At 38.7% G+C, this 10,148-nt stretch overlaps 3 protein-coding genes across 3 annotated transcripts; 1 reads left to right on the top strand and 2 right to left on the bottom strand.

Annotated features, from left to right (window-relative positions):
• Positions 1 to 5: 5 nt before the first annotated feature.
• On the bottom strand, positions 6 to 1,832 carry LOC122037793 (plastid division protein PDV1-like; the record flags this gene model as incomplete). The annotated part of the gene is made up of 2 exons (XM_042597242.1): positions 1,397 to 1,832; positions 6 to 92 (listed from the first exon to the last, which is right to left on the bottom strand). Coding segments are annotated over exons 1-2 (411 nt in total), but the record flags the coding sequence as incomplete, so codon positions are not given.
• A 355-nt stretch (positions 1,833 to 2,187) lies between these two features.
• LOC122037787 (mitochondrial carrier protein MTM1-like) lies at positions 2,188 to 8,277 on the top strand. The gene is made up of 10 exons (XM_042597238.1): positions 2,188 to 2,542; positions 3,305 to 3,346; positions 4,653 to 4,775; positions 4,910 to 4,969; positions 5,964 to 6,134; positions 6,830 to 6,929; positions 7,095 to 7,186; positions 7,317 to 7,463; positions 7,604 to 7,662; positions 7,818 to 8,277. Exons 1-10 carry the CDS (start codon positions 2,399 to 2,401, stop codon positions 7,948 to 7,950), a joined length of 1,071 nt encoding a protein of 356 aa, XP_042453172.1. The 5' UTR covers positions 2,188 to 2,398; the 3' UTR covers positions 7,951 to 8,277.
• LOC122037789 (arabinogalactan protein 16-like) lies at positions 8,121 to 9,133 on the bottom strand. Its single transcript, XM_042597239.1, has 2 exons — positions 8,752 to 9,133; positions 8,121 to 8,532 (listed from the first exon to the last, which is right to left on the bottom strand). Exons 1-2 carry the CDS (start codon positions 8,870 to 8,872, stop codon positions 8,426 to 8,428), a joined length of 228 nt encoding a protein of 75 aa, XP_042453173.1. The 5' UTR covers positions 8,873 to 9,133; the 3' UTR covers positions 8,121 to 8,425.
• Positions 9,134 to 10,148: the final 1,015 nt, after the last annotated feature.

Genomic DNA, 10,148 nt, shown 5'->3' with positions numbered 1-10,148 from the left:
TGATCAGCTAATCTCTTTGCAAGGACGACACGGCTTTGTTCTAATCGTGCAATAGCAGCAACTCGTTCAGCACGCTGTTGTGATTGTACAGTCTGAATAAATGTGCACCAGGTTAGCCAAAGCACAGCATATGTAGTACATTATGAAAGACTATAAAATCAGGTGAAAATGATAGAATCACCAATGGCCAAAAATCCTGCACGTTTTTTTTCAATAACTGACAGGAGGGTCATATCTTTAATTATGTAACTTATTACAGAAACATTAACCAATTATTTTGTACAATGGAAAGAAATTGAAAAGCCATTCAATTTTCAAGTTGATGATGACAATGTATCAAATATCAATATGGGCTCAAAGAACAAGAGAAATGAGAATTCCAATTTTTTTGAGAGTGACTATTGCACAACATACTCCCGCACAACATACTCAGAATATAAAACTAAGAAGCTTCATGATCATCAGAATAAAACTGAGGTAAAGCTGATGATTTATCACAACATTGAAAACAAAGGTTAACTTTGACTCAAGAGATATTACATTGATTAACTAAGAACCTTGAGCGAGGCCGCATGGTCATTAGAGAATTTGGTATTAAGGATAATGAAAACCTTGATGTTTTAGATACAAAAAGGTGGGGCGAGAAAAGAGAGACATATATAATGAAAACTCCTTAGTACTACAAATCACAGTACTTACATCTTGAAATAAAGCAAGTTACAATAACCTTCTGAAAAGCTATGCACATACCAGAAATGACAGGTTAGTCATGAAATGGAACTGCTTATCATCTAATTTAATAACGCAATGTGTACTTTACAGCTAGCTATAATCATATAGCTCAATGCACAGCTATAATTAACAAATATCCAAACGTTAAAGTGATTTCCTTGACTTTTTCTCTTTTTTTCCCCTTTTACTTTATTCATAATATGAGTGAAATTTACTCCAGATATTGTTCCAAAGGAACCTTCATTATTGAGGAACCTCAATGGTTACGAAGAATTGCAAAGTCTAAATGACTTGAGGGTTAAATTAAAATCGATAAGGCAAAGACAAAGAATTGAAATGGAATCAATTAAAAATAAACAACGAACAAATATCCGATAGGCAGCCAACTATTGAATTCGACATTCAAAATTATAATTGCAAATTGCTCTAATGAGAAATCGTACTGTGAGCAGTATATTGTCGAAACTCTCTTGGATCTACCAAATAAATGAGAATATAATGACAAATTATACGCATCAAACTTCAATCAATTAATAAAAACGATATTACGATCGCAAACAAACTGAAATGCATCTCCTTCGGTTCCAGCATGAATACGAATTAAAACGACAAAGAAGAAAGGGGAAAACAAGAAAATTCAACACCCGAAAGTAGCAGAACTGACATGAAAGAAATCAAGCTGGTCCTCGAGGTTCTCCAGCGCAGTGCGGATGGCGTTGAGGCTCCTGGCCTCCTCCATCGCCGCGCCTTGGTCCTCAACTTCCACCCCCAAATCCTTGACGTATACAAACCCGCCCTTCCCATCTCCCTCACAATCAACCTCTTTAGCTACCAGCGGCGGCTGGTCCCTTCCTCCGCGGGAGTCCTTAACCAAGCGGAGGAAGTGAGCGCGCGAGATAGTGTGGATGGCGTCGCTGATCTTGTCATGGAGGTCCGAGATCCGCTCAAGAACTGCCTCCACCTCCTCCATCTCCATCTCCCATCTCATGGAAAACAAGAATGCGAAGAACACTTGGGTTAGGGTTCGAACCCCGTCCTCGAAAGCGAACCACCGCTTTGTGGCCGACTCGAAGAGGGAGAGCGAGGGAAATGGATAAAAAAATAGTAGTGAATAAATGACGTGATGAGACCACGTTAAAAAGAAGACCGAATAAATTTAATCGCCTGTATTGACAAAACAGAAAACACCATCAGAGTCTGATCCCATGGTTTACAGATAATCCACGAGACTCCATTATTTGTTGAGAAAGCGCTGTCTCCCGTTTTAACAGAGACAGGTGATTTGGCCGCTTTGACGTCATTCAAGGGTATATTATTGGTTACAATCGTCTAGCTACCAACCAATGAGCGCACGACGTTTGCAAAAATAATAATAAAAAATATTGAAATGGGAGCAATGGGGAAGAAAAAAAAAGACGACTCCTTTTTAATTTTACCCAGGACCGTTCCACGTCCGTGTTCTCGAATCGTCGTTAGCCGCAATAGCATCGTCACGGCCTCGCAAGTGAGATAAATACAAAGTCCATTCCCGGTGCAAACCGAGTCAGACCTACCTCACTCACCGCCGTTCAATTCCGAGTTGGTTACATATTCCAGTGCGATGGATGGGGAAGAAGGAAAGAATCTCATGCCATCTGTCGATCGATGTCTCTTCCTTCCATAGACGATGGCAGAGCCATCCTCCTCGACTTCTCCTTTTCGCCGATTATCCTCCTCCGACGCCGACATGAGCTTCGCTGAGCGCGCCTTCTCCGCTGCCGGCGCCGCCGTCGTCTCTGCCATCATCGTCAATCCCCTTGACGTCGCTAAGGTGATATAGCTGATCCATTCGAGCATTCCCCTCTTTCCCTTCGAATCCTGAATTCAAAACAAAGGCCGGCTTTCCATGTCTATCTATATTCTCTTCGTATTTTTTCTAGGGCTTCCTTGCTCCGGAAAATAAGGTTTATGTCTGGGTTACGCTGAGTTAGATACGAGGTTAAGAAAATGAATCACCGATTTTGTTGCCGTTTTGGTTTTTGATGCATCACTGGTGGATCCTAAATCATATGGTACTATGGCGAAAGAAAGAGTTCTGTTTCTGCTATACGATTTTTTTTTTTTTTTCATAATAAAGGATTGTGTATCTGTCGAACATAATTTTTTTTCATGAAAGAACATCTTGGTCAACAATGGATTCCCACAGTAGATTTAACAGAGTAAGAGTTGTAAAATCCGTATTGTTTGTAGAATTCAGTTCGGGCAGTGTAGTAGTACATTTTGTTGAACAAAAACTAATGTTTTCCGATATGGCTGTTTTAAACACAAATGCTACCGATTAGACTTGTTTATTTTGTCTCATTTCCAGTTCTACCATCGGAAATTTTCTGAAAAAAAGAACTTCTCTTCCTGTATAGTGTATATTCATGCATAAGAAAATGTTGCCAACTTGCCTGTGGTCTAATATTATGCTAAATGGGTGTATTTTAAGATGCTTGTTTCTAAACCCGTTTTATGAAAATTTTAGTGTATCTAATCATAAATTTTCCAAACCCTGATGTTTCTGTTTCTTTTTTTCTTTCTTTTTGTGTAGACAAGGTTGCAAGCACAAGCAGCTGGAGTGCCATACCATCAGGTTACACTATGACACAACACCTAGGTGCCTTGCTTATAGTGTTCTTCATTTGTATTTGTATTTTGTCATTGTTTCCAGTTTATCCGAATATCCTCAAGTCACTGAGAAAATTCTGTGAAATATTAACTTACTGAATATAAAGGACTGCACTATATTTTTTATCCAGTGAAAAATAACCATAAGCATTGTCTCTATTGTTCTTCTTTACAACTTGCATCTATTGTACTAAAATTTTATCTATGAGAAGTGAGCCATGTTGCACTAAGTTTCTTATGGTGAAGATCAAGCAAGCAGTTATAGAAGTTCTGAGAAATTGTCATATAGATGCAAGCAAGGAGTTTGTCTCTATTGAATTTTTGGCAAAGGTTTGCCTACTTGTACTCTGCCACTTGTATCAAAAGGAGCAAAAGTGTATTGCATCATCAACTAAATTTTCATGCGTTTGGTGTAAGTTGTTTGACTAGAGATACAGCCTTACACAAAGCTCAATCAAGGGAATGATGATTAGCGATGCCATTTACTTGGGAATTTCTTGTTTATGAATGCAAATGTTCATTTGAATCCCTGGTTTTTATTTGGAGAGTCAAGAGCAATACAATACTTTCTTTTTGTCGTTAAAGTAGATAACTCTTGAAGTTGTTGGAATTTTCATTAAGTGCATTTGTTATGATGTTGAAAGTGAAGGCACAAATTTTGAATGCCTAATGAAGAAAAAACCAATCATTATGTTTTCAGATCCCTATCAAATATGTTATCCAAGAAATGAATTGAAGAATTTCAACCTTGAAAGTAAGTTTACATTTCTCTGCTAGGGTATTTTTGGATATAATAGATGTTTTTGGGTCTCTGCAGTTGGCACACACGCATCCTCCTGAATGCCTTTTTGAATAAAGTAGATAAGATAAATTTTGTCTGAATTCACTTTAAGTTCAGCTGGAACCAGGCATAAATATCCAGTTTTGTCGGTTCTAATGGCTTTGTAATCAAGCTTATGCAACATACACCAATGTGAATACTCCTCGTGTTCTGATTCTATATCTATCTTTTCTGAAAAGTTGTTTTTTATGTGTGACGACAAACTTTTGCCCCTCCCTCACAGTGTTTGTTGATGGGTTCAGGTGAGCATCCAATATAAACCCACTTTTATTTTTCAGAGTCGATCCCAACAGGAGATATTCTGTTGATTAATTCGCTATTCTGAAAATGCTCAATGGGTCAAACAATGATGCTTAAACCATGCTGCATTCATTTCCTGTGCTTTATGTGGATTATTAATTCTGATTTAGTGGCAATTTGATCTTTGAAGGTTTGCACGGATATCTGTTGCTACCCTTCTTATATATATGGTGGGAGATATGGTTCAGGTTGTTCTCCCGATTGTTCCAGGTACAGGGGAACATTTGACGTGTTCTACAAGGTGATTAAGCAGGTGAGGAATGTGTCTAAGATCAACTCGCACTATTTTTTATAAGATTTCCATGTCTTCTTTATTTTTTGTTGGTAACTTACTAATTTTCAATTAGTTGTCAATGTACTTCTAGTCATGAGATAAAATTTTTGCAGGAAGGATATGCTAGATTGTGGAGGGGTACTAATGCAAGTCTTGTGTTGGCTGTTCCAACTGTAAGTTTCAATGATAGTTCATAATCCCTTCTTGGCTTCGCTTGTCCTGTTCAACAATATCTTTTGCTTCAGATGTGTGTTAGTTTTAGTCAGTGTCAGTCAGAAAAACAACAATATGTCTGTCCTGCAACTTCATAAACGGCAATGTTTTGTCATGATTACAGCAAAGTATAAGTGTAATAGTGTTTTTGTTCATTGGTTGAAATTTTTGGTGTTATCCATTATTCCTATTGCAAAAAACAAATATTCGGGATTTTACAAAATATCAGTATAATTTCTGCTATCCAAGGAGTGTAGGCCCAATCGTGCTAAATATAAAATGATAAATAGGAAAAAAAATATGTATTAAATCATTGTCTTCCTACTCGAATATCAGAGTGATCAAGATGTGCTATGTGTCACCTCTAGAAGAGATTAACATGAGTGTCGTCATTTGATATTCAATTTTGAATTTGTTGGTATTCATGCAGTTTACTCAACTTTGGTTTCCATTCACTTGTGAATCTTTCTTATGTATCTCAACTCTAAGCCCATTATCAGGTAAGTTGCAATCTTCTTTTGAGGAACATGCACATATCTTTTCTAAATAACATTTTCAATGCCAACCCAAGTATAAATGAGAAAAAGCATGGGGATTGCGTTAGGCCCTGAAAGTTGGTATCATATTTGGTCGGCATTATTCTAATTTATTTAAAACATGGGGTATTACTAGCAATATAACCTAACATCTTTCGTAGAATTAACTAAAGGAACAAAAGAATATAGCCAAAAAGATTTGTGGCGGTGTATAATAAATAACCTTCTATTGTTCATTTCCTTAACTTATCACCTTTGCATATCCCCCACTTTTATGACTAAATATATATATATATATATATATATTTTTGCACAACTTTTGTGATGCAACAATTGTGTACTCACAAGAGTTTTGTTTTATTGTTATCTATAGTTGTGTTGCTTGATTTTTTATCGATTCATAATGTCTTGCTAACAGGTGGGAATCTATCTACCTTGCTATGACATCTTCCGTAATTGGATGGAAAATATAACTTCCCTACATAAACCTGAGCTAACACCGTATGTTCCTTTGCTTGCTGGCTCAGCTGCCCGAACATTGGCATGCCTTGCTTGCTCTCCTATTGAGCTGGCAAGAACACGTATGCAGGTATCTTGCTTTTGAATATGCTGCATATGGTGAAAAGTTTCTTTTTCTTGGAAACTTCGACTTGCAAATATCGCCTTTTCTTTATACTTGTGGCACAACATTTTTAACATGTTCAGATTTTCTATTAGGTACCTCTGTCCTTTTTTTATTTATTTTTATTTATTTAGTATTTTAAAAAATCTTTCAATTTTTTTTTAATCTATGCTGCCAACTTTTTATGCAATATGTGCAAGTATATAAGCACGCATTGCATTCAATGGTCTACCACGCAATAAATTTTGATCTGATTAGCAAGACAGTCAATTCTGCTGGTAACATGTTGGTTCCCTTGGTATTATGACATGATACATTTTGCTTTATGCGGTATGTGGAACTCTTGCTATCCAAGCTCTTGCTAATGTCAATCTTTCCAGAAGGCACTCATGATCTCTGTATACTTTTATGTGAGTCAGTTTAGGGACTAATGTATTGGCATAGCTTTTCAATTTAAAGTGATTTTCTATCATCCTATGTTGGTTAGAGATTTTCTATCAACCGTTGTTCTTGGTTTGGTCCTAGAATTTCTAGCAAATTTGTGCTCATCTGTTGTAAATGATTCTCTTCCACTTGCAACTGTGTAGAGTTAATTCTTTTCTTTTCACGGACATGATGATCTGTCGTTTGAGAATCTAGAAAATTGCTATGCTGATCTACAGGCCTTTAAATCATCTCAAACTGGTAGCAAGTTACCAGGAATGTGGACAACTCTACTCGGTGTTCTTTCACCAGGCAGGAGCAATACTTACCTCGAGAAAAGTATGTTATTGGCCTCTCTCTGGTAGTTCCAAAGATTATTTGTGCCTCCACTGAAACAAACTACAGCTTTTAAGCTGGTCAAGTTCTTTCTTGGTTGGCATTCAAAATACTAGACTTTTTATTCTTTGAAAATTGATTACTTGACCTGTTAATTGATCATTGCAGTGCAAGGGTACCGTGTGCTGTGGATGGGTGCAGGAGCACAGCTCGCCCGTGATGTTCCATTCTCTGCTATTTGCTGGTCGACCCTTGAGCCAGTGAGACATAGCTCTTGTTAACATTTTCATCATCTTATATGAAGCAAAACCAACCTATAGTTTGTTGCTGAGATGACGTTAACATTGTTATGATGTTAACATTGTACTTTTGGAATGTTAATATTTGCAGACTCGAAGACGGTTACTTGGGATGGTAGAGGATGGCAATGCATTCCATGTTCTTGGGGCAAATTTTTTAGCTGGATATGTTGCAGGCAGTCTTGCCGCTGCTGCCACATGCCCTCTGGATGTTGCAAAGACTCGTAGGCAAATAGAGGTAGGACATTCTTCCATCATAAAAATGCGTTTTCAGAAACTCATCTTCTCGGATGTGCAAACACCTGATGCAGTTTCTCTGATTGTCCTATGAACCTTTGATCCTGCACCCTCTAACATGAAATTCTGATGCTGTTTCAGAATGATCCAGAAAAAATGCTCATGACAACCACAAGGAATACGCTATTACAAGTTTGGAGGTTTGTTTGTCATTTTAGTCGATCTATATATGCATGCATTTTTTTCAAAGGCGATCCTTTAAACATTTAACTAGATGCTATGATAACTTTCATTTAGCAAAGTTTTAAAACCATAAAATGTTCAATCACATCGCCTCAACACGAGCATGCTGCAGGAATGAAGGAGCAAAGGGGTTTTTCACAGGCGTAGGGCCGCGTGTCGCTCGTGCAGGGCCTTCTGTTGGAATTGTTATTTCCTTTTACGAAGTAGTCAAGTATTTTCTCCACAGAGGGCACGCTGATTCATAAACCACGTCTCGATCTCAAGGTGCGGGTACCCGATTCCCACAGCAACTACAGTGGTTCTAATATGGTGCCCATGCATTTTCCTATGCTCCAGCATCGGATGCCACTTTGCTTTTGAAAAGCATCTGTTCGTTTATTCTCCTCAAAATCAAGATGAAAAAGAAAAGAATCCATTGATTTAAATAATATTCATATATTGAATCGAGTCAATGAATTTACATTAGATATAATGTGATCCCCTACCAAAACACTGATAGGCGGGCAAATGAGACATGTAACATCACGAAGAACTGAGAGATAAAAAAGCAGGATGGATGGGTAACTAATAAACACATGAATGGAATAAAATCCTACAACACAAAGGAATTAAGAGCAGCAAAAGAATAATCCAAATGAGACCTCACTACACACGCACGGCACAAATAAAAACGCAAAACGAAAGCATTCTCTACTACTGAAAGTCATGAGTCGATCGTCCTCAGAAGAGCTTGTACGGGGAGGAGGCGTCCAAGGGGTGGATGAGATAGGTGAGCACCAGCGCCACCAGCATAAGAAGGTAAGCAATCCCTTGGTCGACTGATACTCCTGCAAAATCATTTAATGTTAGAAATTAAACTAAACGATCCTTCGGGCGTCATTCTTTCACTATCATTTTAAGCCTAAATCTATGAATTGTCCGCGACAAGGTGACTCGAGGAGATATAATCATCTGTTTGTTCTAGGGGAATTAATAACTTTGTGATTCGAAGAAATCGGATGGCAAACATGTGAGAAAAATACCGAAGTGGGAAAAGCGGCACTCACCGTCACTGGTCGGCGCCGGCGCCGGCGCGGGAGAAACCGCCTGGACGACCGGCGTTAGCGCCAGGCCGAAAGCGACTGCCGCTATGACCGCCATCAAACCAAAAGAAAGGGCCCGAGCCATCACTCTCACTCTTGATCGAATCAAAGACGGTCCACGGAACGCCAAGTCCTAGCTAGACGAACGCTCCGAGGCCTGGCGATATCCGCAGAATCCTAGAAGCGTCGGGCGGGGAGCGAGCAAGAAACCTCTCAGAAGGCAATCTCCTTCTCTTCTACTGCAACGATGCGGCTTGGGATGCGAGCGTTTTGAGGGCGAAGGCAGAGCAGCTGATCGCGATTTATAGAGAATGAGAAAGCGTCTGCCAGTGCCAGAAGGGATTCATGTAGTGTCGTAACATAAATCAGCGCAACGGAACTAAACGTAACGCTTGGTCTACGCGGCCGAATTGAGACAACAACCAGCAGGGTCCACCCACGAGGACGCCGGCCGCGCCCTCGTGGTTGGACCCGCACACCAGCCTGGAATTCGGCCCGTTGCTCGACTCGTAATTAACGAATTTATTATCTGGACCGGACCCCACTAATTTCCTTTACGTCCGTTCATTTCATGCAAGGATGGTGAAACAGGGGAGACCTCGATGATCTCAAATCCTTCGGGTATTATTAAATAATAATAATAATAAATTAGTTAGTATTATTTCTGACAGATTGATTCGGTTTTATAAAAAAATTTATCCATGATTAAGTTAAATCAAAGTTTAATATTTTTTAATTGTATTCTCTATTTGAAGAAATAATTTCTACAAATATGATATAGTTAGGAATCGAATTATGAGTACCTGAGTAATAATTTAGATATCCTACCGCAACACCATAGTTTCGGAGACAAACCCTTCAGTTTTATCAATCTTATGTAAGGGAGCAAATGAGACATTCATGAACCGTTCACGAGTAATTTGATCAAAACTTGACTCGAACTCGAAATTAATTAAACTCAAAATGATCTAGCTCAAATTGTTTTGATTAAAAATCGAGTCGAGCTCAAGTTTAATTATTACTGGCTCGATGTAGGGATGTAAATGAACCAAACGATCCATAAGCTATTCAGAGTTCCGGTAAAAAACTTGTTGGAGTTCGTTCGTTTATCTTATCGAGCCAAGCTTGAGCTTGATTTTGAGCTCGACAGTTTAATCGAGCCGAACTTGAGTTTAAGAATATTCGGCTCGTGAGCTTGCAAACATGTTCGTTTAAAGGTTCACGAGCTCTGGCTCGAGCTCAGCTCGTTTAAAGGGCTCGAGCTCGGCTTACAATGAGCTTGGCTCATGAACATGTGTTGAGTTTATATTATTTTAGTCGCTAGGTCTATTTAATATTTATTCAAATGAGTTTTCGAGCTC

This window comes from Zingiber officinale, unplaced genomic scaffold (assembly GCF_018446385.1).
Source record: "Zingiber officinale cultivar Zhangliang unplaced genomic scaffold, Zo_v1.1 ctg81, whole genome shotgun sequence".
In the NCBI taxonomy this organism is placed as follows: Eukaryota; Viridiplantae; Streptophyta; class Magnoliopsida; order Zingiberales; family Zingiberaceae; genus Zingiber; species Zingiber officinale.
The sequence above is the reverse complement of the archived record's forward strand: the minus strand, read 5'-3'. Positions and strand labels throughout refer to the sequence as shown.